The 26,914-nt window shown below is 44.9% G+C and overlaps 1 protein-coding gene across 1 annotated transcript in view; it reads right to left on the minus strand.

The window, feature by feature from the left end:
• Positions 1–2,181: 2,181 nt before the first annotated feature.
• Positions 2,182–26,914, minus strand: part of KCNB1 (potassium voltage-gated channel subfamily B member 1) — a 147,676-nt gene continuing 122,943 nt past the window's right edge. Inside the window, exon 3 of the mRNA XM_080404592.1 lies at positions 2,182–25,066. Coding sequence (XP_080260718.1) covers positions 23,045–25,066 — 2,022 coding nt within the window. The 3' untranslated portion in view covers positions 2,182–23,044. The remainder of the gene's footprint in view (positions 25,067–26,914) is intronic.

Raw genomic sequence — 26,914 nt, forward strand, 5'->3', positions numbered from 1 at the left:
GCTGTACGAGCCCCAAGCAGCACTGAGTCATAAGCAGTCATGGGAATAAACCCATTCAATAAGTCGTAAGTGTCACAGGAGTGATGGGCAGTGTCCTCTGCCCGGTGTCCGCTGGGTGAGGGGGAGGAAGGATGCCTGGCTGGAACAGGCAGGCAGGGAAGGGCAGGAGCAGGGAGAGGCGCTGCGCTGCTAATAGGTAGCAAGAGAAGCGCCCTGTGATGTTCTGTGTCTCCAAATGCGCTTCTGACCAGCATTTCAAGCGCCCAGAAGTGGCTTCCAAAGCAAGAACGCTGGAATGGTTGCTACTTTAACCTATTGGGAATGGGTTATTAAACAAAATGTGCAAATGCAATGGCCAATATGTTAGCTTTATGGCAGTACATTTCAGTAAAAATGGCTTAATGACTGTATTGAAGTTGTTTATTGGGAAATGTGGAAGCCATGCAATTAGGCAAATATATTTTCCAGGATTATGATCATCCATTTTTTTATATATCCTGTATGCCTGCAATGGATCTGTTCTGTCCTGTTGTGCACCTTTGGTAAGAAGTGGGTAGATGTAGCATAAATAGAGTTGTTCTTCTAGCTCGTGGATATGCAAAAAGCCATTTTCTCTCTTCCATCTGGGAAGTGACCTCACTTTCATGGAAGAGTACACGGCAGGCTGGAGTGTCTTTAAAACCAGCCAAATCCTTTAACCCTCTCCAGAAATGCATAGCCTTGGGCCAAACCAAAAGGCAATGCAGGTGATAAGGTCCATCCTTCTCCCTCTCACAGGCTGCCTTCTCACTGCTGCTTGCAGGATTTGATTAAAAAACTGATCACCTCAGTGCATTGGGGTCTTGGAGAAGAGCTTGAGGTGATAAGCAGAAGCAGCTCTTTGCTTGAAATCAGGAGTGAAAAGGTGTTATGTAGAATCAGTGTGACAAGTAGATGTTCAAACTCCTCATTAGTAGCGGAGGTTTCTAGTGTGGGGCAGAATTTCTTCTTTCATAGTCTGGATTGTGCTTTGTGTTCCCGCCTTACACTAAACCCCACCAAATCTCAGAAGAATCTGAATTGCTTGGAGCAGAAGCTTTCCACAAAACTGGGTGGGAGTGGGCTTTCTAAAGGCGCTGGGGCAAGGTAAAGCTGAACGTTTAACTGCCTTCCATGCTTGGAGCAGCCAACGTTGTGCAGGAACCCAATGGATGTTGGTGGTCTCCAAGGGGGCCGCAGACAGCTGCATGGTGGGGCCAGCAGTGCCCACCCCGGCCTCTCAAAGGGTCTGGAAGGGTGTAAAATGGCCAGATCCACAGAAGGCTTTAGGTGGCTAAGATAAGAGAGCAATGTCCATGATGGAAGGTTTCTATCAGCATGACTGTCACCTATTGATCAGAGATGAGAGGGAAGGGGGGACAGAGATGATCATGATCCCCAGCGGCGATCCTGCCTGCTGGCTCTCAGGTCTCTGTCCTTTGAGCATGGAGGGAAATCAAACCAGTTCTCAAGTCGGCTCATGTTCAGTCTCCTTCTTGACCTCTGTCATGGAGGGGGGGCAATGGTAAAACTTAATAAGGAAATTCATTTTACGCAAGATCCTAGGCCTGTAGTTAGCTATGTTATAATTGACTGTGTTAATTTGTGTGCCTATTTTGCTCCTCTTTTTAATCTTTGCATCTATTAATTATTGCAGAACAGTTCTTACTGATAACTCCCTGGCAGTTTGTGCTGCTGTTCCAAAATTACAAAATGATATAGTTGGCAGAATGGGTACAGACATGTACAGTTAATTGGGTTTTTGCAGAAGGAAATTACATAGTATAATAATATGCCCAGGGTGCTATGGGAAGTGCAATTTCTTATTGCTTTAATAAATAGGATTGAGAGAATATGAGCTCTGGATTATAAACTGTCTTGGAATTTATCCCAACGTTGTAGAGGGTTTCACAGCCCTGTCACTGAGCCCTGGCATCACAAACTCATTGCTGTGAGTGCCCCTGGGTGGTTTTTTTTCCTCCCCCAGCTCATTCATGCAGGTAACAGGTCTGGCTTTAGAGTCCCGGGGTCGCTGATCTTGTTGGGTGCTCTCTGCCCAAAGTCATGGGGGTCACTCGATTGTAAAACAAGTGGTGGGTCATGGTGGCCAATGGGTAAGCTGTGAAACCCCAGAGCTTTGCTGGGGGGCACAGAGCACTTCTATTTCTCATCTCTTTTTTTTTTTTTTTTTTTTTTTTTTTAGGAAGCAGGATTGGATAGAAGTTGTTGAGGAGGTTTTTCTAAGTGAGAAAGGTTGGTGAGAATGCATGTTTTTCATTTCTTGCTAAATGCAAGTCTCAAAATCAAGGCTTTTTTTTTTTTTTTTTCCCCTCCCCAAACCACAATCTTCGGTCAACTTGAAAGGTGTTAAACAAACTGGGTAGTTTTGGTGCCTGTGAAGACTTTCTTAAATAAAAACATGAACAACTTGAAGGAAATCTGAAGGGCAAATGGAGATTGAAAGTTTATTTCTAGTAAGAAGCCATTTCCTTTGACGAGAACAACTCCCCAGAAAAGTTTGAGTAGCAAATCTTGATTATTGCTACCTGCTGCCTTAGCTGGAAACGTCAATAATTTGACATCAGCCTCCGCAATTCGATGTCTCACAAGTGCTGCCAGCTGCAGCACAGCACAGAGACATGGACCCTGATTCCTGTTCAGCCTCTGGTCTCCTGCATGCCTCTGAGACTGCAGCTCTTCTCTTCTCCGTTTCATCTTCTCAGCTGTCAAAGGGGGGGTTGTAAACTTCACCATTTTTGTGAAGGGCTGAGTCCCTCAGCGAGATGCTCTGGATGCAGGCGGCATGCTCATTTCGTCCTGCATATATATACAGCGTGCAACCCCCTCCAGCCGTCTCCACTAATCTCATTAAAGCTCTGCTTTTATGAGTTGGGAATTTGTAATATTTTTTGTTGTTGTTGTTGTTGCTGCTACTGCTGGTTTTCTGCATCACCACCCATTCTTACAATTAAAGTGACAGCTCTTGAACTAGTATGTCAAAACAGCATGGTTGAGGTAGAAAAGTACTGGGAAGATCATCTTTAATCAGAAGCAATGATTCATGTTTAACTGGGTGGATGGTAAGACCTCGCTCTCGCTGGCTCACAGGGGTTTCCCCATGGACAGGCTGTTGTTAAGAGTTTTACACAACTGCCTAGTCCTCACCGCTTGGGGTTTTTGATGGGAACTGTTTAATATGCAGTTTTTGTCGCATCAGAGCTGTAGCTGGAGAGCTCTGAACCCTAGCAAATCTTTTCAGACTTATTTTCTAGAAGCTGTACAAAAAAAAAAAAAAAAAAAAAAGTAAAGGAGATGATTTTGGTTTGAAGATCAGCTGAGCCCTCCAGCTTGGTTGGAAATTCATCGTTTCCAGGAGTCCCAGCTCTTTGTTCCCTGGTCTCTCAGCATCACAAAGTCAGCAACACTAATCCTGAGGGTATCTCAGTGGAGAAGTCCCAAGTGCAGGTAATGTTTGCAGCCACATGAACTGTGCATCTTGCCTGTGGTGTGCGGGGCACGAGGGGCTCCAGGGCAGAGTGGCACAGGGCTGCACGGGCATCCCGGGAGCTTCTGACTCACTCTTTGCTCCCACTCCAGGCTTAATGTTTGGTCTTGTTTTCACTCTTCCTCCTGCTTTCCCTGCTGTCTGCTCCCCTGGCATCGGCCCATGTGGCTGTAGATACCATGGTATATGTGTAGATGTACACCACAAATGGCTGTAGATACCATGGTATATGTGTAGATGTATCACCACAAATAAATAACTCTTGCATTCCTTTGAAGGTCCCACTGCTAGGTGTAGCTGCTTTCCTAGAAGGGTTTCTTTTTTCTCTGTGCACCCAATGCAGGGCCATGCAATCTGCTGTAACCAGACAGCTGAGGTCCCTAATATTTCAATATATTCCAGTTCCGAAATAGCTGGTAGCACCCAGCCAACAAGTGTATTATACTTGTTTTCCCTTTTGTACAGTTAGGCTGCTGACCCCACTGTCAGGGAGGTAATGCAAGATCTTGGGGATGGCTGGGGATGTATCAGGGGATGTGAAGATTAAGGGCTTGTTTGGCCTTTGGAAACCCTGGGGCTGAGGAAAGGGACTCAGCACACAGGGAAGACCCTGATCAGCTCTTGCTTTTTAAGGTTCTTTTGTCTCTCTGGGTTAATAAAGCTTCTTATTACAGATTTCACCTGAAACTCTCCTCCTCCTTTGAATTTCTCCAACTTTTTGCAAAGGCTTCGTGAATACGTGTGGAAAACACCCCCCACCTCACGTGTTCAGCTGGGCCTGATTAACTGGGACCTTTGAGGTAGACCCATGGGAAGCAGGAGCATATTCATTGTTCATTTAAGATGCCCTGTGACTCTGCAAAGCAGTATCATGGCAGCCTGCATATGGGGAAGCCTTTAAATTTAACCTGCTTCTGCAGCAGCCTGATTTGTAGGGTACAAGAACCCTGGATGAATGGCAGTATCTTTATATTGCCTTAAATAAACTCTTATTCTTGACCAGAGGTTTGTACTTCATTACATCGGTATGTTAAATGCAGTATTTATTTGCAGTGCTATGCAATTGTACAGTAACATTTGATGCTACTTCAGATTAAAAGGCTGAGGTTTCAAGAGGTGAAAGGATTTCTAGCTGGAAGGAATCAGACCTCCAGTGCTCAGATTCAATGTAGCACAAACCTGAGCTAACAACTTATTTTCCAGCAACATTTCCAGCACTGAAGCTGCTGACCTTTGTGAGAAGATCACTGGAGCAGATAGCCCGGTGCGGGTCTGGCGTGCCCGCTTCTGTGTTCCTGATAGGTTTTATTTTTGAGACAATATTCTCCCTTTCTCTCTCCATATATGAATGAAATCTTTGATTTCAACACTCTGGATTGGTAAAAAAAAATACCTAAAGTGAAAAAGAGGGGTGAGTAGGTGGGGTGCAGCTGTTCTTTACACACGTGCTGCCCACTGAGGGTCACTGAAACGGGAGTTTGGTCCTCAAGCACAACAGCTGGAGTAGTGCAGTGGCTACATGAGGATGCTCTGGGTGAGCTGAGTGCTGCTAGGATCCCTGCCAGAATGGAGATGAATATACATGACACACTTGTGAATTGCTCAAAGAAATTAGTGGGTGGGAGGGGAAGGAGAAGGGGGGAGGTGGGGCTGCCTTTTTCTCCTGTGACTGGGAGCTATTGAAATGCTTATAATTGTCTCATTATGGACAGAAAATGTAATTAAAAGGGACAGCAATCTTTCTTCAGATTCAAACCACTGCAGTCTATCTTTGAAAGCAATTTTGGCTATTAGCACAGGTGGTAATGTCCCAGCAATTGAACCCAATCTAATTTTGGTATCAAACCGCTAAGGAGAAAAAATGAGTTCCCTTCTAGATGCCACCTGACACAGCTGCTGCATCTGGAGGGAGAAACGGGAGCATGAAGCAGCACACAGAGCTCGGGACAGGCAGCCTGAATGCGGGAGCACCTGGGCATGTGGGTGGGCACCCACCAAAAAAGAGCAGAGGCGTCTTTGCCAGATCTGTTTCCCCCCGGTGCTGCCTCTCCCTGAGATGGAGGTATGATGGGTCCAGAAAGCAGCACGCGATGGTGCCATCTGCAGATGGCATCAAGTGTATTAGGTTTTCTAGAGATGATCACTTCAGCCAAGTGTTCTCCAGGACAATAAGCAAACCACTCACATCTTTGTCTTGTTTCGCTTACATGTTAAAGCGACCCCGTGTCCTGGGAAAAAGGATGCTCCTTGAATTTGTCAGCAAAGCTGAGATGTGTGTGAGAGAGACACCTGGGTGAAAACATGCGTCCTCTGTTGGACTCAGGGTGGCTGTTTCCTTCCCTTGCTTGGGCAGGGATGGCTTCAGACAGCTGTGCCCCTCCTGTGCAGAAAGAGGGAGGTTCGCCTGGGCTTGCAGGGAGCACCCTGGGTAGGTGCAGGGATAGCCCAGCAGAAAGCTCTTTGCTGCTCTTCGTGGCTTTCAGAAAGACCTTAAATTTTTCGGAGCCCTGAAATTGCAAGAAATCAGGTTTCACATTCCTCAGGCATTATGAGGTTGAACAAAACATTTTTGATGGAGTAACCAAGAGGACTTGACTTCAGCTGCTGGTGTATTTTCTTTGAAAGAAAATCTACAAAACTCTCTCCCTCTATCGTTCATTTACGTGTGTTGCTTTTCTTCTGGGATCAAAAGCAGAGGAGCTGAAGTGCAGAGAAAAAAAATCATCTTCCTGGAGCCTTTTTCACCCTATGAAAAACTGAGTTGTTAGAGTTGCTACAGGTAAAAAAAGTTCCTCTACCTTGGTCCCCGGGGCTAAGCTGTGTGTCAGGGGGAGTCTGGCTTTAGCGGAACAGGAGCCTTTTTGTATTCAGCCATGGAGCTATGCTGAGCGTGCCCGGGGCAGCCAGAGGCCACCACCGAGAGTGACCAACTGCTCTTCTCTTAGGTAGGGACTGGCAGAAACCCCGCTCAGAAAACCCTGTGCATGAGTATAGCATCACCAGGGGAAGGTACCATCTTATGGTACCCAGCCAAGAGCTCGTCTGAAAGGTGTCTTTGTGGTCTCTGGCCTTACTGCTCCATGTCTCTGCTTTGCAGCCTGGAAAGGGGAGGATGCTGAAGGAGATGGGAAGGAAGGAATTAACAATAAAGGTAAAGTAGCTAATTTTTTGTTTCATCTCCTGAGACATGAAACAAGGTTCTTTTTCAGCTAATGAACTATTTCTGAAAACTAGTAATAGCTGCAGGCAACATTAACTTCAAGTTCCCAATGAGCAAGCATCACTTATGTACTGATTTAAAATTCTAATGTATTTTCATTTGCAGTAGCTCAACTCTAACGTGACTGGGGGTCTGGAAAGAGGCCAGAAGAAGTAGCCATGTTTCTGACAGTTTAGTGATCTCCTCAGATGCAGCAGCGGAGAACAGTGGCCAGATCCTACTGAAGCCTGGGGCAACCAATTAGCTCAACAGAGAGACTTCAGAGCCCTTCGTTAGTGCCGGGGTGTTTCTGGTTGCTGTAAGCCCAGTGGTGCTTTCAAGCTAAGCAGAAAATATCGTTGTGTCAGAGGTCAAACAGCTCTGCTGCTATCTGCAAACGCGGGATGGGACCCCAGCCCTGCTGAGAGCGATGCAGGTTTTGCTCTGGGCTTCAGGGACACCAGGGTTTCTGCCTCCTTCCCAAAGAAACCCTGTGGCCAAGCCGGAGTTAAAATCCAGCCAGGAGCTGGACTGGAATACTGCCTGTCCCCAGAGGGTGAGGTGGTGATCTGAAGTCCCACCTGGCAGCTGGAGCTGAGGCTCGTGGCTGCCGGGGGCACGGGGAGGAGGGACGGTGCTGCTCTGGTGAGGTTCCAGGGTTGGGTTGCCATCCCAGTGGCACTGCTCGGTGACTGAGGGATGTGTCATCCAAGAGAAAAAGAGAAACAGATGGTAGAGGGAGTTACAGTGGGAGGAAAACCCAATTAGATGTCCCAGCATGGTTTGTGGTAGGGATATGGATCTTATACCTTAAGTAACAGCCAGGAAAAGAGAGGCACCCAGCTTTTTCACCCGTGGTGGAGAAAACGCTTGTTTCAGGCAGAGAATGATATTGAAAAAAGCTTTTGCAAGGCTTTGGAGAGATTATTCTCAGAAGGGAGACAGAGTAAGGGAGATTCAATAGGGGAGATGGACTTACTATGTCCAGAACGTGGGCTCGTTATTCCAATATAGGGTTTTTTAGGTTCCCCCTCCTGGAAGAATGCTTAATATTTAAGACAGCAGCCTGGGAGCTGGAGGTCTGTAATCCTGCCCCTGGGAATCCCCCCAGTCCCTCCTGGCATAGACACCCAGTGTCTCTGGGGTCCTGTTTTGGCCATTCAGAATTCTCCTCTGTGAAGCAGTTTGTGACTTCGCAGTGCGCGCAGGGACCGGGCACCAGCTGGGGGGGGGATGTATGCCAGGAGGTTGTTGTGGTGTGATCCACAGCCTCTGACGTGGGCCGGGGTGATGTGAGCCAGGCGTGGGGTGACAGTGTGGCAGGGCTCCACTCGCTCCCCGCCATGGGGAGGCCACAGGGTGTTGCTAGCACGCAGCGTAACGCTCGTCCCTGTGAGGTGGCAAAGCAAACACATAGTCTCTCAGAGTCCAGAGACTGTGAAAAGGCTAAAGAAAACACATTTCATGTTCTCAGTGAGTGCTTGGGGGATGCTGGACATAAAACCAGCTGGGACAGTGGCTGTGGAAGGGAAACTGTTCTGAACAGGGGCTCACAGGCAGCTCTGTGTGTCCAGAGGGGAGAAAAAAATCCCACCCCCCTACCCATTTGGGGACCTGGCTGTTACCGAACTTGCAAAATACAAATCCTGAATTTCAGAACATATCCGATCTGTGCGATTCCTGCACTGTCATGGATTTGCTCATGCTTTATGCTGGAGCGCGGCCGCCGCAGCCTGCCCCCAGCCATGCCCAGCAGCTGCAAGAGCAGGCGAAGGCACGACTGCTGTGCTGGTGCTCTCTAACTTTCACATGCTTGATTTGCTGTCAAAGCCGTCTCTTCTTCCCATACAGCTCCGCAGTCGGCAGTGGAGTCGCTTTGCAGGTGAGCTGCACAGTGTGTACTGAAGCATACTATTTATAGGAGGGCAAGGTGTCTGTTTAAGAACCGGGGTAAATGTTCTGGGAGCAGGATGAAAAAGAGCAATTGAGCAAGAACGAGAGAGAGCTGTCTGATTTTATTCCCTGACAAAACGGCTAGGGAATAAAATCAGAAAAACAATTCCTGAATAACATAAGAGATGGCAAAAATTAAAATATTTTTATTTATTCTTCCTCACTGTATTTTTTTTCCCATGAAACCATATTCCTACCTGGTACTGCACTTTTAATTATCTTGCCAAACACACTATGTAGTTCTCAGATCACATAAATTACTCTTATGAAATAGGTACGTGTTTTCTCCCCATGGAAGGATGCTCAGGAACAGAGGGTCAGAGTTAAATATAGGACCAGCGCTCAGGCATTCTCAGGCCTCAGCATTATGCCAGAGCCATCAAGTCATCCTAGAAGCTCATAATAGCAGCACCGATGGAAATCGCCTATCCTTAAAGCTTTCGGCTTTACATAAAAAAGTCCAAGAAGTGCTGTACAAGCGAGTTTATTCTGGAACTCTGTGAGGGCATCAATTGCACAAACTATTCATGATGTGGGCATATATATTAAGAAAACTGCAACGCAGTATGGGGCGCTTGGTGTCCTGGAAATCCTCTTTAAGTACCCCAGTATGTCTATAATATCTTCCTACAGCTCTGGGGGTGGTCCAGTCCGCAGAGTATCCCACCTCAGCTTCCATTCATCCACCCTGACACCAGAATGTCAAAAGCATTTAGTGGGGAAACAGGCACTTGCAAATTCAGTCCTCCACTTTCTCTCAATTTTTGTTATATAATTTCTATATTTCCTGGAATAGAGGCTCTGAACTGCTGAACTCAGTCTGAAGTCAACCCAGCTAACAAGCTCATTTATATTAAAAGGAAATCAACTGTTCCTTTTTTGCTGGATTCCCAGTGGAGCAGCTGGTGGTCTGCTTTTTCCACGCAGCCATCCTACTCCATACTGAAATGCCTCAAAAATATTTGTTTGCTAGAAATTGTTAGTGGAAACCAATGCTGCTGATGTGAAAAGCGAATCAATAGAGAAAACCGCAGATCCTTCTGGTCAATTAGACCTTCAGAAAGTGGTCATATTTTTTGTTTACTATGAGATAGCACTCAATAGCTGTCTTCCAACAGCCGGATGGCTTTTAATGACTAATAAAAAAACCCAAACAAACAAAGAGAACAAAACAGAGTTAAAGTTACGGCCTCATTATTTGCTAGGAGCTTGTATTTAGGTGTTTGGGTGTAGTTGCTGTAACACATCAGACTCAGACTTCTTCCCCTTACCTGGCCCAGCTGGTCAGCACTGGCTGTTTGGGGAAGATGCATAAGAAAAAGCCACACAGGACAACTTATGTGCTACTCTATTTGTGGAGGAGAATGAATCATTTTTGCTTTATACCATTAGCCAAAGGGTTGATATACCTTCTAACTTGTTCTTTCTTTTGTACTGCGATTTTTTCTATTCCATTTAGTTGCCATATAGAGTGTTTAAAACCTTTGGAGCTCCTGGGACATCCAGACGTCCCCACTAGCGGGGTGGGCAGCACCCAGCTGACCTGAGGCTGGTAAGCCACACTCATCTGGAAGGTGGAACGGGGCCCTGTGGATGGCCCAGGGTAGTGCTCGGGTCCTAATGACAAGCAGATTGCACATTTACATAACGATGCGAATGAGTGACCTGGCCACAGCAGGAGTGGCATGTCCTTCCCAGACCCTCGTTTCCATCGTACGAAGTTGGACATTAGCCATCAAGGCTAGAGAAGAGAACATCTTCCCCTGCTTTAACAAAGCCGAGAGAGATCCAGCCACTCTCTTGGGATTTGTTTCTTGCATTTTCCTGCATCGTGTTGCCTGAGGGGCCATGCTGGGGTTGCAGGAGCCCGGGGCTCCCAGGTAGGGTGGTAAACCCTGTGGTCTGTTGGCCTCCTTGGCATGGCTGCAGTGACTTTCCTCTACAGGTCAGCCAGACGCCTGGTGTCATGCACACCATGCTGGCTGTGACAGGGTCACACCAACGAAAGGTGGCAGTTCTGCACAGCCACACAAGCACTAGGTGTTACCACAGGCTCGGAAGGTAAGCACACACTTGTGTAGCGTTGTAGGTATTTGATAAGCTCTGTCTCAGGCTCCTGCACTTGGGGGACTTAAATTTTTAAGGCTTTTTTTGGCTTTGTCAGTCTCTTATAGAACCATAGAATTGTTTAGGTTGGAAAAGACCTTTAAGATCAAGTCCAATCATTAACCCAGCACTGCCAAGTCCACCACTAACCCATCTCCCTATGTCTCATGTCTGGTTCAGAAAATAATGTCTCAAATTTATTTTATCATCTGCCCATTAAATCTGCCTGTAAAAAAAGAGTAAAACTAGACCATGAATGTCTATGGGAATTCATTTTTGCTAAATAAATTACGTTTACGCTTTCTCATGCCTGGATCAGTCTTCATCTCACTGTCCCCTAGTGTTTGCCTCTCCACCGTTCAGGAGAGTGCTAGAAGCTGCATCACCGTGCAGTTCATTTTAAGACTAATTATCATCAAGACATGAAACCAGCATTTTACATTATGTATTTCTTATGTTCAGCACATCGACCAATTCATTTTACCTTCAATTATTGTTAACCGTGTCAGCTAACATTATAAAAATGGCATTGGGAATATCTAAATATAAACCTACCTTTAGATTAGAGATGTGGGTTCATTGTTTAATTATATAGGGATTAAATTCTATCATGTCACGTTGCACAAATTTGCTCTTATTTTCCAAAGCTAAGGTTAATGCTTAGTGCTTGTGTTTCTAAGCAGAAACCGCAAACTTTCATTGCTGTAACACATCGGTCTCAGCTTCTGCCTGGATGGTTGCAGATGATACTCTGGGGCAAAGTTACCTCTAAATGCTCTTGCTTGCTGAATAATAATGATGTCACATCTCAGTAGCTAAATTTCCTTGTGGAAAGTAGGAAGGAAGGTATGTACAAAGAGGCAGTATGGCAAAATCTAATTTATATTTTATAAGCAGAGATTTTCCTACCAAAAACCCCCTTGTAAATTATTTAAATTGTTACTGACTCTTTTGAAATGATCAGAATATATGGAAAAGCTGAACCTTTCCTCATGTTCATCTGTGCTGAAATACCTGAACATCCTCCTTGGGTTTAGTGCCACAATACGCTAGTGTGTGGGAGCAGAAATGTCCCAGGAGAAGGCAGTGACATCTGTAGGAGCGAGGGCCATGCGGCACCATCTGTACTTGCAGCAGCCCAGCTCCCGGCACCGCACGCCAAGTTACACTCTGGAAAAACTCCACCAGCTTTGCTAAAGAGAGAATTAAAAGTAACACAATGAAGTGCCCGTGGCCAAACGGAGCCCAGCACGCCCTTGCCAGATGGTTCCCTGCTACGTGTTTGACACGTGTATGATGGCGTGACGCAGAGCACAGCGCAGTGCCGTGGTGTCGGGCAGTGGAGGCAGCCGGTGCAGCCCAGCGGTGGGTGCCTGGGCACCCGTGGGGGCTGCCTGCGCTCCCTGCCTGCGCTGCCTGCCTGCGCTGCCTGCCTGCACTCCCCGCCTGTGCCCTCCCAGCTGCGCCGCTCACCTTGGCTTGCTCTGCCCTATGGGGGGATGGCGAGGGCTGGATGAGCCCCACCAGCGCTGGGGGGGCAGCGCTGGGGCTCCTGTGCCCTGGCTCGGGGTGTTCATGCCCTCGCCAGATGGTTTTGTTTCGTTAACCTTTGGGATTATTGGCTGTTGTCCAGCTTGGTGCGAGGCAGACATCGGCTTGGTCTGGGTGTTTGGAAGACAGAAACAGGGGTTTTGTAGGTGGTTTAGAGGAGGGTGTGTAACAAAGCAACCAAAAAGAGCCTAGTTTGGCTTAATTAAGAAGAATCACAGGAAAATGCATCCAGGTGGGAAGGAAGATTTAGTGAAGTTATCGCTGATGGATGCAGAGGAGAGATTGCCTGAGGACGTGGGCTGGAATAGGTGAAGGAGAGGAGACTAGAAAAGTGAAAAAGCTGCTGCATTTCATTAATCTGTATAAAGTTTGGAAAATGCTTTATGTTGTTGGTAGATAAGTAAATCTACTGATGTTGGCCCTGGTAACAGTTGGCAGCTGGTGCCTGAAGTAAGGCTGTGGCTGGTGCTGAGCAGGTGCTGAGCTGCCGCTGGTGCTGAGGACTGGGAGGGAGCCTGCTGCCCACACGGAGCTTGTGCCTTGGGGTTTACTTTTGCATTGGCTTGGTGTAAAGCACATGTGAGTAACGGGCGAAGGGCTGTGGGGTAGAGGATTTAGGCAAAGCAAAGCCAAGTTTCTGTAGATTATGTTAACTAGGGCAAAAATATTTCATAGCCATAGATTTGGCACACAATAATGAACCACAACGCCTCAGGAGACAGGCATTATTTTAATCGACTTGATAAAGTAAATCAATTTATAAAGAAAACCTCCTCGGACAGTATAATTACAGATACTGGATTATAAATCAGGAGCTTGCATGCTGAGGCTGGCAGGCAAATAACAAGAAAAGTCATTAGCAGAAAGTGGAAGAGGAAGACATATGTTATAGGAATTTCTCCACTTTCTAGTTTTTCATTTGTAAACTTCCCTTCAGGTTCAGTGCCTTAATCTTATTAGATGTCATTGCCACTGCTTGTTAAGAAACACCCAACTGATCGTTTAGATTTTCCTTAAAATGACCTTACTAAACTGAAAATGAACACAAGCAAATACAGAAATGTGCCATTAAAATGCTATGCATGAACTTCCTAAGATTTGTCCACTTGTGCATTTAACTTTTTGGTTTCCATTTGGAAATGTGGAGGCTGTATAAAATAAGATGTAGAACTGTGCACTTGGTGTTTTTAATTTGATTTGTATGTGCAGGAACCTGTAAGGGTGCGTGGAGTGCAGAACCATACAAGCAAGCTGTCAGTCTGGGTAGAAACCTGTGCTTATTTGTTCTTTTTACATTTCTAAATGGCCATCAATTAACGACTCCATAAATCAGGGGGTTCAGATTAGAGCTTTGAGGGCTCTTACAGAAATTGCATTCCGGTATAAAAAAATTCTGATGTAATCAACTTAAAGAAAATATTCCTGAGCAGTTTGAATTACGTTTGCTCGGATGACTTGCATAATTTAACCATCCCACTGCTTCAGTTAATGGGGAAGAAAACCACGGTGGCTCTAGTAGAAAGCCCAAGTTTTTGCCTCAAGTAGCAGCCAAAGCAGCTTGTTTGTATAGTTTTCACACCCAAAGCTCTTTGTCTCCAAACCTCGGCTGTTCTCCCATCTGCATCTCTCTCCACATCTGCACGATGAAGACGCCGATTTCCAGGTGCTGCGTGTGACAGGGATCTGCCCGTGCATCGCGCACACACAGAGAGAAGCCAGGAGATGCCCCGGTCCCCGAGCCCGGACATGGCTATGGCAGATGAGGGTAGATTTTGTCCGTGTAGGGTGAGGACTGAAGCCCACAGGTTCATGCACTGAATCTGTCAGGCTTAAAACAGGAGGAGTCCAGCCCAGCACTGCTTTCCTGAATCACGGCTGTGCCCGTGAGCAAATAGCATCTGCCTAAACCTGCTGTCAACTGCAATGAGCTAAAGCAGAAACTCAGTGCCAGCTGATGGTGGTTATATTTTTGGCCAGTACATATGATCATGAAACAGAGCAAATAAAGGCTTTGGTTTTATCCATACCTTTTTATTTATTTCTGTAGTCTGTAGTAAGGGACCATTGCTTTAAAATCCTTAGACATTTGGACATATTTTACAAGACAGTACAGTTTCTGAATGTCACACATTGATCACAGTTTCATACTACTACATGCATATAAAGACACTGATTTTTTTTCTTTTTTTTTTTAATAATTTGTTTACGGAAACAACTGGAGAGGTCAATAAACTTCAACAAAGAATGACTAAATCAAAGTTACAAAAAATGTAAGACTCTAAGTACACTAGTATATGGCTAACGTTGCTGTAATCACCCCAAAGTGCCAGGGTATTGAAACATTGCTTAAAAGGGGAGAGAACACCTGCTGACGTGTTGCCCCTTGGGTCGATCCAACATAACCCAATGAAGAGATTCTGCAAGATGTGCAGGATCTGCTGGGCTGGGCCAAGAGGCACTGCCCTTCACTACAGACACGCTGGGCTGGGTTCCCCAGTGCTCCCCCATTGCGCAGCTTCAAGACTAACTGCGGTGCAAGGCAATGGAGGAACCTGTCATGTTCTGCCTTTTCTCAAGCCAGGTCACAGTCAGTTCCAATTTCCAGCTACAAAAGCAATTTGATCTACGTGTACTAGAAGAGCCACAGGAAAGTTACATTTTTCCAGTTTTTATTTGTTGTTAAACATGACGTTTTTCTTTTAAAGGGAACCTCACAGCTTGCTTATCCTTCAATGACTAGGGATGCTCACCGCTTTGGAGATGGAACAGGGAAGCCCTCGCCCGGGGCTCGCGGGCTGCTCTGCGGGTCCGGCAGCTGGCAGAGCTCTGCGGGTGCAGCACCTGTCCTGTGCTTTGGGAGAAGGGAGACCTGAGCTGTTCCCTGGCCTGTCAAACACTGAGCAGCCGCGATGTGCAGCACAGCAACGGACTGCCCCAGCGTCCTTCCGCGGGCATGGCACTGACATCAACAGCACTTGCAACAGCTTCTCATCGAGTGTTTTCTCCCCATTCAGGAACTGCTTCACTGGCCTGATTAGAAAGCAGGATTGTGCTGCAGTAAGTAAGTTGGGGTATCTTTTTTTAATGCTAATCTATTTGGAAAGCAAGTTTGGTTGGTAGCTGTGGCTGGCCTTTCTGATTGCAGTATCATGGCTTCAAAGTTCCAAGTAACATGGAGATGCTGCTCCCCCCCAACACCAGTGGGGAATGTTTCAATGCAAAAGCAATTTTCTGCACCCACCACCAAAAAGCCAGAAAGAATGGGAAAAAAAAATGTTCTTTGTCTTTGCCACAAGCCAACAAAACTGATATAAACAGAACAGATACCAGTGGTCACATGAGCCGACATGCGGCTAATGATACTTAGAGGCAGTGAAACATAACAGGGAGAGTGGCATAAAGGGCAGAGCTCCTAAACGAAATATGGAGATAGAGAAGAACTGATGAATCTTAAAATGGTCTTAAATGTAGATTACCAATAGGACCAGAGGCTGTGACACAAAGGTGACCAATGGCCCATCTGCTGGTGGTGTCCTCCCAGCATCAGTAAAATCCCTGGATTGAGGGCTGAGACTGTTGAACCGTGTGGCTGAGCTTGTGGTCCTGCTGCAGGGACAAGTTATCTGCAAGTCTGGGGTGCCACTTGCAGCATCAAGCCCACAAAGAGTGAGCTGACATGGAGGGATGCTCAGTCAACATTGGGATGACGTGATTATCCTCCTTATACCTGAAGTATTCTGTCCTTTCCCTGTCTCCATTTCCCATTCCCTCACCCCACTGGTTTCCTTGTAGGTGCTGTGGAGAGACACCTCCATCCCTGAGGTCATTCAGAGCTTTTGTTTGCCATTAGCTTTTAGAGCTACGGGTCCTAATTCTTTACTGGGCTAAATGGGGCACAGCTCCATTGACCTCAATGGACTTTTACTTACAGCAGCAAAGAATTTGGCATTTCATGCAAATTTGGCTCCCTGGCTTCCACAAGGCTCTGGTCTGGGTGGGTCTTTGTACTGAGCCTAGCCTGATTGTTATTTTCTTGACGGTCGTGTTGCTACAGCCTTGCAAAAAAACCCCTTTACAAATGTCAAAGGTTAGTCCTTGTTCAGTCTTACAGAATATCAAGAATATTATTTCTAGGTATAAAGTGAAGCTTTCTCTTCTAAGCCTCTAGACTGAAAACTTCTTGTGCGATGAAGCCAGAATCAAGCAAAGCAAAATTCTGAGTAGTATTTACAGATAGGAACACTTGTGGCACCCTACCATTGGTGTCAAAGGACACTTATTTGTGGCTTAGGTAACACCAGCAACGAAGGGGATACACACCCTGAATGCAGACTTTCAGTTTTTCTAAGGTTTCCCTTGTCTGGCCAAGACAAAGTTTCAGTGCAAGAGCCTAAATCTGATCAGCATGGGGTGTGAAACACATGCTGGAAAATAACCGCCTCTTCTTTGAAGGGCTGGTTGGTATTTGGGTCGTTTCTGTCGTGGGTGGGCTACCTGCAGGGGCAAATTTAAGACTAGTCTGACTAGAAGCTTTCTATGGTTTTGTTGATTATGCTCAAACAAACTTACTGATATGGAAGGTGCCTTTTGAAGGGATTTATGTGATCGTTAATGACAGATATGGCAGGCTATTGCATTAACTGCTTTCAAAAAAAGAAATATCCCACCCACTTTTAAGACCTTCATGTGTGAATGGGTCTTGCTGACACATCACCACATGCAGAACTGTATCTCGTTGTTATTCGGTTCATTTGGGTGGTATCTGGACTGTCTGAAACACACGGTTTCCCAAATTAATTGTTTCAAGTTAATTGGCTCGTGTGGTGGGCGTATAAGAAAACCACACAAGCAAACAAAAGGAAATGGGACCAGAAACTCCATCTTTGGAAAAACCCATGGTCACTGACCAGACTGCTGGGTGGATTCAAAGGGAAATGTTTGTGCGGAGCTACAGAGCTGGTCCAAAGCTCTTTGTCATGCTAGACTTCAACAAGCCATGAGATAGCTTCAGGACACACGTTTATCTCATGGACTTTTTATTCAGTTTATGTGATGGTACAGCTATAAAGGAGCAAGGAAGATCATTAAGTAAGCAGGTGTACGGATGGACTTTACCATAACAAAATCCAGATCCGGTCCCTTTCTGAATGTATACATTCAGGTTTTTCATTCCCCCATAATTTTTTCTTGTTTCCTGATTTTGTCTGGGGCTGAAAATAGAAGTTCCAAAACCCAGTGGGAAATGAAAGTCTTGACCCTTCTGTTTTAACCCAGGAAAAGCTCCCCCGATGGTGGGAGCTTTGCCTGAGCATTGTCAGGTCACTGCCTTAAAATAAGAGCCTGAATTTCAATGCTTATCCCAACTCCACCATAGTGATGAGGACAATCAGATTCAAATCCTCTCTCTCTCCTTTATGCTCTGAGCTTAATCAACGTAAATCTGGAAACCCACTGAAGTCCAGGCTGTGGCTAACACTAAAGCCAGAGGCATTTGCTGACATTTACGCTGCCATAGCCGAGGGCAGAGCCTGGCCCACGCTGTGTTTCTCAGAAGGAACACCTCGGTTTCCATAGCCAGTCCCTGGGTATTTTTAAGTACCACAAACAGGAAAATACAAAAATGTGACAACATCAGACAAACTCAGTGACCTTTTGCAGACGCACTTCCAGGAGGGATGTTGCAGGTGTTTTTCAGAACAGAAGAAAAAAAATGACAACAAAAAGGTTAAGGGATCAGCTATGTAAATGAACACCAAGAAAGCATCTAATATATTATTCTGTAATACAAAAAGAAGAAATCTGACTTGATTACCCTATTATAAATTTGCTAAAAATACAGATATATATTTATATTTTTATATATATATAATTTTTTTTTTTAAATCTGAACAGAAAAATAGACTACTCTGGAATGCATGAAAGTCACATGACTTTTCCATACATCAGATACTTATAAAGCCAACACAATGGCAAACAGGAGGTACAGAGGTAACTAGAACATCTGTACTTTATTCAAGAACTATTTAAAGCCATATTCTCCCCAAGTGGGTGATCCTAAAGCAACCTAAGGTAACACTTGTTCAGTCTGATTAGCGTAAGCAGAAGTGACAGACCAAACATGAAGACATCGGAGCTAATTTGGTCGCCAGGGAAGCTCCCCTCCCCATCCCGCTCCCGACTGAGCTGCACAGGAGGGCGTCAGTGCCACACGGTCTCCATCGCTTGGCTACTTTATTCAGTAATTCTACTATGCGCTTTAAAATGAGGTGTTAGAGACTATTGGAGATCAGGTAATGTGGAGCTTACCGACAGAGAGAGAACTTGGCTTTAGAAACCTTGTCTTTGCGATGAGTTTTAAATACCCTTGTGATTTACTATAAACTGTACCAGTCATAATTCTGTCAAGACATAAATATACAATAGGTACAAATATTAACAATACATTACAATTTTACAGAAGAGAATACTGTTTTCCTTAGAAATGTGTATCTTATTAGCTGCAAGGGAAGAAAAGGCTACAGTTTATCACAGCCATAGTTGCCAAAGAAACCGACCGCCTCGGATGTGTTTCTGTGTGACTTGCGCAGACAGATATTCCCCGGCATTTGACACACAGCATGTTCAGGAAGGGAATGTGCGTTCCGCAGGTTTTCTTTTCCTCTTTTTTATTTTTCCTTCTTCTACCTTTATTGACTCTCGAACCTTTCAGAAAAATATGGATTTCACAGGAGACTCTTTTGTTTCGTGGTTTGGTTTTTCTTTTTTCCCCCGTAAGTGTGCTTAGGTGAAGTTTCTAAGAAAAGGCACTGAGAAATCTACTGCAATGTGACTGCTGTTTTCCTCTATTCAGGGCTAAAACTCAAAGGAGCTTTGCCTCCTGGTTAAGAAAACTGCACCCATTCCTTCCGCGCATATATATATATTATATATATATATATATTTTATATATATGTATTAAAAACGATGTTGATGACGTAAGATACAAGCAAGTGCAGGCATCACACGTACATAGTCCGTTCAGATATGATGTCTTCTGCAGCAGCAGGTGAAACTCTGTCAGCTTGCTTGATACATGATGCACAGTAAATTCGCAGACCTGAATGCCAAATATCAGTGATTAAACTGCACGCTTTAGCTCGATGCAAAAGATATTGCATATATTCCCCAACTGTTATGAGCTTTGGGAAACACGTATCAAACAAACTATAAAATGAAATTGTCTTTTTAGTGTCTATAGGATTTGATGAGCGTTATGTTTTCAAAGCACTGCCTTTCCTTTTGTAATGAGTACAGATTTAGTCTACCATAGCATTATGTTAGAGTAGATTTCCCAGTGCTTACATTATATATATGTGTATTATGCACACACACACATATATAGATACATACTTCATATTCAGACTTTATTTCATTAAAATAAATTAAACATACTTCCTTTTTGACTGGGCACAAAATGAGAGCTACATCTTCATACACAAATAAGAAAGAAATGCTCTTCAAGCATATTATATGCTTAATTTTAAATTATTTGCTTTCTATAAGAAATCTATAGGACTTTGGCTATTCAGACTTAAAAGGTAGATTTTTAATGATACTTTTGAATTTGGCTTTCAAAAGTGACTCAATAAAATGCTACTTTAAAGGTAGGACTAAATAGATGATATAAGGTGTGTGTCATGAGTGATCACACAAGGCAGACAGAGGGCCTTTGGTTACAAGGAGAGTTGCACCAGTTGATTATCAGTTAAAAAATGATAGAATTGTTGATCTATACATTTTTGTCAGTGCCATCTATAAACCAAATACATCAATTTGGATGAGAGTGTGGTAAATACTACACTATATGGCTATATTTAAATACGTTCACTTTCGTGATATGTAAAATATGACTTTTTTTTCCACATGAAAGCATCAGCTCTAAAAATATTTAACTTGGAAATCACTATTACTTACTTTATCAAAAAAAAATTCCCTGATTTTTCTTCTTTTTACATTTGTGCTGATGGCAGACATGAATGATCACTGAAACATAGAGATTATGTTAAGACTGTTCTTTTTAAGATTTCTTGTTGCCGCTCTATGGCCTCGGAAAGCCACAGAATAAATCAGTATTTAAAGCTTATCTGCTGGAAAGTCACTTTACTTTTTTGTGATGACTCAATCTTAACTAGTATCTCAGCAATACGTTGGTTCCTCTAAGTACACTTGTATTTACTATGGCCAAATCCTAAAGTCCTTCACCAGGCAAAGAGCCCACTCAGAGGAACGGTGGTTTTGGCTGAGTGGAGGCAGAGTAAAAGCTAACGAACCTCAGGAATTGGCCCTGTGTAAATACTCTGGAGAGTATTTTTTGCGCACGTAGGTGCCTTGAACTTATTTTGAGTACCTCCCGCATCACTCTTTGCATGGCACGAGGTCTCCTTCGCTGCCGGCGGGCTAATTCGTGAGGTGGTGGCTCAGGTCTTACTCACGCCTTCCTCAGGGTCTTGCCTTGCTGGGGCGCAAGGGTGAGTTCTGAGTGGGGACCTCGGGCTGCGTCCCGCCACCCGGGGATGGGGTCGGCTGAGCAGAGTTAACTCCAACGCGTGTACAGTTTTGTGCCAAGGAGAGACCTAACAAAGCTATCGTCGTAACCCATAATAGTTCCTAAAACATATATGTGCTTATTGCTTTTGTCCGTACATGCTGCATTCACTATTACGGATTACAGACAGAAGTACTGTACAGCTTGGACGGACAGACATTTACATTCAGGACTAACCAACGTGGTTTTTGTTTTTTGTTTGTTTTGTTTTTGTTTTTTACAATAGGAAGGAACAAAACGCAGCAGGCTCGAGCGGCTCGGGGTCTTCCTCCCTCCTGTGCACCTCCGCTCCCACGTCCCGTGTCCCGGCACGTCCCCGGACCTGCTGCCTGCAGATCGCCACATACCCCGGCAGGTACTCAGAAATAGGTCAGGAAACGCTCATTGACAGAGTTATTTACAATTGAGTTTTTACAGTAGAAACAGAGAACAACAGAAAAGATTACCATCACAGTTATCACAGGACAGGTTGTGACTTGCTACAGGCGTGTAACAAATCACGGTCACAACAGGAGGCACAAATTAAAATAGTGCTTGGTTAAAGTGCTTGATTGTTACACTCTGCTATCCTACTCCAGCATCACAACAACAACAACAAAAAGTCAACGTAAAGTGCTTTCCCCCCCCGAGATTAAAAACCAAAGACAAATTATTTCCTACACAATTTGACATAACTTTATTGAAACAATAATATTTTAAAAACCTAGGCTGGTGGCTGCTAGTTCTGTTCATTTAAAATGGTCAAATCTTTTTTTTTCTTTTTTTTTCTTTTTTTTTTTCTTTTTTTTTTTTTCTTGTTTCCTTTAAAAATGACTGGATGTTATTAAAACATCAGGCCTGATTCTCCTGTCTCTCGCAGCTGCTTGACGCCACAGCTTTGCAGGAGCCTCTCCTGCCTGACCTCCTCACGAGAGAGAGCACAGCCAGGCCCGGGGCGGGTCGCTAACGAATCCCTCTTTTTGCATATTTATTTAACACTTGCATATCTTTCACTGCGCCGCTCGGGCGCAAAAAGCTTCAGACCGACCGGTTCCTCTCCTACGCCAAGGGCGAGCCTTTGGCTGAGGCCTGGGGTCGGCGTGCGGGCGGGAAGGGGAGGCCGGAGCCATCCCAGTACCCCCAGCACGCACCGCAGGGCCAGCCGCAGCATCCCCGCCACCGCGCTCGGCCATCCCCACGGGGCAGGGCAGCCAGCGCCCCCCGGCCATGGAAGGGTAGGGCGAGAGCTGAGCTCTCCTTCCAGCCCTCCGCTCCCCAGCACCGGGAAGAGGGTCTGGCTGCGATGCCCCCGGAGAGTCCTGCTTCTGCATGGCTCCTTCACTCCTTCCCAGCGTGGGCTGTGGGTCCCCTGAGGGCCACGCGCTGGCCCCTGGGGCAGGGATCAGCTTTTAGCAGAGGGTAAGTGCAAGTTTCACTATGTCCTAGGGGATGTTTGGGCTTAGATACAAGTGGTGCAACTCACCCTGCTGATATTTCAAAAGAAAACATCAGGTCCTACAGGATATCGTATTGTTAAACACACACAGAGCATTTTAATAATTGGTTTCTCTAGACCGTTACTAGTTTTAAATGGGTTTTGCTTGGATTTTTCCAATAATGTAAGTGTTCCCTGTTACCTTTAGACATAATATCCATCAGAGAAAGCTGTAGATGGGGAACAGCTGCCCTGAAGCAGTGAGCATTGTGTTTTTGATAGCTTTATACCAACCCCAACAATTTATTCTAGAGTTCAAATCTGGCTGCCTTGGCATCCTTTATGGAACTAATGCAAATCTGATGTTACTATTTCCAAAAGGAGCTCTAGCGTTCAAGGGGAATGGGTGGATATTTGGTCACATTGGCTTCACTGGACAACATGAAAGGAGATCAATGTGTGATCATGATTTGCAATCCTTATTTTTGACTGATGTGGGCAACGTCTTTAGAGTTGTTTCAGAGAAGGACATTTTCACAAACCCACACTGGACCTCCCCCAGACTTTTAGAAACAGGTGGCTTGTTTCAGCCAAGTTCATGCCATGCAGAAGCTCTTTTTTTTTTTTTTTTTTTTTTTTTTTTTTTTTTTTTTTGTGTGTGTTGACTGTAAAGACATTCCTTTAAACTTTCAGTAAGTTCTTTTGGAGCCCATCTCAGATGTTTTGCTCATGTGTGTTAGCATGTCCTCCGCTGCCTGGTAATACATGGACTTCTGGGGAAATGTGATTTTCTAGTCTGACGGTCTCCTGATTGCCCTGGGTTCTTCCAGTGATACCTTCCATAGAGTAAATGCAGTTTTGCCCTATCAGCTTAGGGGAGGTGGGTAAAGCAGCAGCTTCTAGATGATTCTTCTCTGTTCTATAAACATTGTCCTTTTGCTTTAGATAGCCACTGTTTGTAACATTGTACTTGGGACTCATATTTCCAGGTGGGCTTGAATCGTAGAGCAGCTGACCTTCATCATCCGTGTCAGCATCTATATATTTGTGTATACCAGCATCGTGGAAGTTGAATGCTATGGCTGTCTGCGTCTCTGGTGACTTTGGGGGTGTTCTCGCACTCGCGGTTGTGTAGATGGAGGTTTCTGGGCTCATGAGAGATCTGTCGGAGAGTAGGGAAGAATCTGTGGCGGCAGCAGCAGCTCCCTGGCTCTTGAGAGGGCCTGGATATATTCTCAGTACATTTGATGCTGGTACTAATGTGCTGGTGTCCTCTTCCATGAAGTTGACTTTCAGAGATCGTAGCTTTAGAGGGTTAGTGGCCTTTATGGAGCTTTTGGGGCTTTCTATGAAAAAAGCAGAACGGTGGCTGCCTTCAGAGCTTGGGTTCATTTCCACAAATCTGGCCCCGCTCCCCTCCGGCCTGCTCTGCTCCTGAATCACGTTGATGCCACCTTTGCAGGGAAGGGTAGCGAGCGGGCTGTGGGAAAACCTCCCAGAGTCAGGGAACTCCGCCGCGCAACTGATGAAGCTGTCGATGCTGGACATGCTCCTCATGTCAATGATCCCGTCAGTGCGAGTCGTCAGCAAGGGCACCATAGGGCCGGGAAGGGTTTCCATTTCCAGCTCTTCCTTTTGCTTTCCAGGTTGACTCGACTCTTTAGTATTAAGGTTTGGCTGGGACTGAGTCTTTGCCATTTTGTTATACATGTCCTCTAGCTGTTGGACATTTAGGTGCTGGGGACTTGAAGACGACCTGGCTTTTTCTGGAGAACCTTGTTCCTTAGTTTCAAAAGATTTACTAGAGCTAGTTTCCGAGAGCGTTCTCTTCGTCCATTTCCATTTGCTGGGAGATAAATGATTGTCCTGAACTTTATCCTTTTTGGCTATGCTTTCTCCATTCTTTTCAACCACAATGTCCATGAGTTCTATACTGCGGGCAAATGCATCCTTCATGTTCATGGAAACAATACTGCCATTCCTTTTTGCCCTTTCAAGAGCTTCCCTGCGCTTAATGGCTTTCTCCTGCCTCTTCTGCTCTTTGTAGAACTCAGAGAAGTTATTGACAATAATTGGGATGGGAAGAGCAATCACCAGCACTCCAGCAATGCAGCACAGTCCTCCTACTATTTTACCTAAAAGTGTTTTGGGGTAGATGTCTCCATAGCCTACTGTTGTCATGGTGATTGTTGCCCACCAGAAAGAAGCTGGGATGCTCTTGAATTTTGTATCATCCTCGTCCTTTTCTGCAAAAAACACTAGACTGGAAAAGATCATAATGCCCATGGCCAAAAACAAGATGAGTAATCCAAGCTCATTGTAACTCCTCCTCAGTGTAAATCCCAAGGACTGTAAACCCGTTGAGTGCCGGGCGAGCTTTAGAATCCGGAGTATCCTCATAATCCGAAATATTTGGACCACTCGTCGTACGTTTTGGAACTGAAGTACACTTTTGTTGGATTCTGTGAGGAAGATAGTGACATAGTACGGTAAGATAGCTAGCAAATCAATAGCATTCAGCGGGCCTTTGAAAAACTTCCATTTCTTAGGTGAGGATAGGAACCGCAAGAGGTATTCCATTGTAAACCATGCGATGCACACCGCTTCCACGTGGGCAAGTTGGGGATTATCTGTGGTCTGTCCAAATTCATCCACGCCTTGTAGTTCAGGAAGTGTGTTAAGGGACAAGGCAATTGTAGATAGTACAATAAACATGATGGAAATGATTGCCAAAATCTGGAAAGGAAAGAGAAAACAGTGAGTTCATCTCCGAATGTATTATGCTGTCTACCATTGCCATTAACACATGGCTGTATTTCCACTTCTACATTTCAAGACCAATTTTGCTCTCAGTGCGTGGAAGTCAGATAACTGATGCATCCTGAGGTGGTTTTGTTTTGGAAGCTGCTTTAGTTATGCCAGATTCATAAAGGAGATAAAGCATTTACTTCAGCTCCTGCACCTTCATCTCTGTGTAGTCAAGGAATGTGTACCAAGCAGCTAGGATGCCAGGAGGGCTGTGAAGCAGTTCACAGCAGGAGCTTTTGATTAACTACTAATGAGGAACCCAACAAAGCCCATCTGGACAACAGGCTCTGAAATCTAAGCAAGAAGGAATGTGATTGTGAATGGAAGATTCAATCAGAGCGTTCAATCCTCCATTTAATGCATGGTTACATCTGTGATTTTGGGTGCCTATGGCTAATTACCGAGATGTGTGCACAATTCTGTTAGATAGAAGCGTACAAGTAATACACTCTTTTTTAATGACTCATCTCTAATCTGAAACTTGATGGTTGTGAAATACACAAAAACTTTATCAAGCTTTCTAAAACATTTTGAACTCTGAGCTACTCTGCATGCGATTGACTGGCCATCCTAGTTCCTCACTGCAACCGGGGGAAGGAGCAAACTCATCCCGGCAAACCAAACTGCACAACATGAGACAGCCAAGGTGGGGCAGGTCCAGCCACTGGGGACCTCATCCATTGCCAGAAACCAGCGCCTGGGCTACAGTGCAATGAGAGAAGAAGGGTCTGCAGTGAGCAGCCTCTCTAAAAAGCCACGTAAATCCGCTCGGGTCCAGGGCCACTGACTCTGTGCAGAGCTGGAAAGTGTGAAGTGCTGGATTAGTGCATCTGTAGCTTTCAGGTGGTGTAGGCAGGCTGTCCTTCCATACCTGTTTTATATATACGTTAATGCTGTACTTTCTAGTTTTCCCTAATTACATCTTCTTTTAAAATAAGTTCAGGGAGGTTTTAGAACTGACAGACAATTTGAGGAGTGTTTTTTTCTATCAGTGAATTCTTTCTTTAGTTAGTTAATTGGGTGGGATTTATCTAGTTTCTTAGGTTACTGCCAAAATACCGCAATGATTTCAAAACACATGTATATGTGACTCATGTTTTATGTATTCATTTCAGTGTAAGCTGGTCCCTTGTGCTCGCTTTTCTCCTGCTTGATAGAAAAGCAGCATGAAATCAATTGCAACGTATGTGCGTGATGACTAGATACACAATATTAAGCAATGAATTGTAAAACATACACCGTTCTGCATCATGAATTGCAAATCTGACACAGTCTTCCTTTGCCAATATAACTAGATTTTAGACTTCCTCACAGTGACCTTTCTCAGCCAGCCTTGCGATTACCGCAATATCCACAGTTACCACCTGGAGCACTGGAGAAAGGAATTCTTGCAGGATTTCTCTTTAGCCAAGCCTGGCACAGATATTCTAACAGTCAGGAAATATCAGACTTCTGAATGTTTAGCCCCACATGGACAGACACTACAGAGGAACAAGCCTTGCTGCTGCAGGAGAAACATGCAGACCCAGTACAGTTCAGAAACACCGCGGTCTTCTCGAGATAAGTGTCCAAAGCTGAAAGGCAGAAGTGCTCAACAAAGGCCGTAAGCTTTACTTGAATTAAATTCATATAGTAAGCTTAAGCTATGACTTTAGGAGAAAAGCCCATATACCTTCAAAAAATCCAAAACTAAGGCAAAGAGTTTCAATTCTGAAATTTTTATTTCAACAAGCATTTTGAAATCCACTCGCTGTTAAGAAAATCCCTTCCAAATCC

This window comes from Falco punctatus, assembly GCF_963210335.1.
Source record: "Falco punctatus genome assembly, chromosome: 10".
Lineage (NCBI taxonomy): Eukaryota > Metazoa > Chordata > Aves > Falconiformes > Falconidae > Falco > Falco punctatus.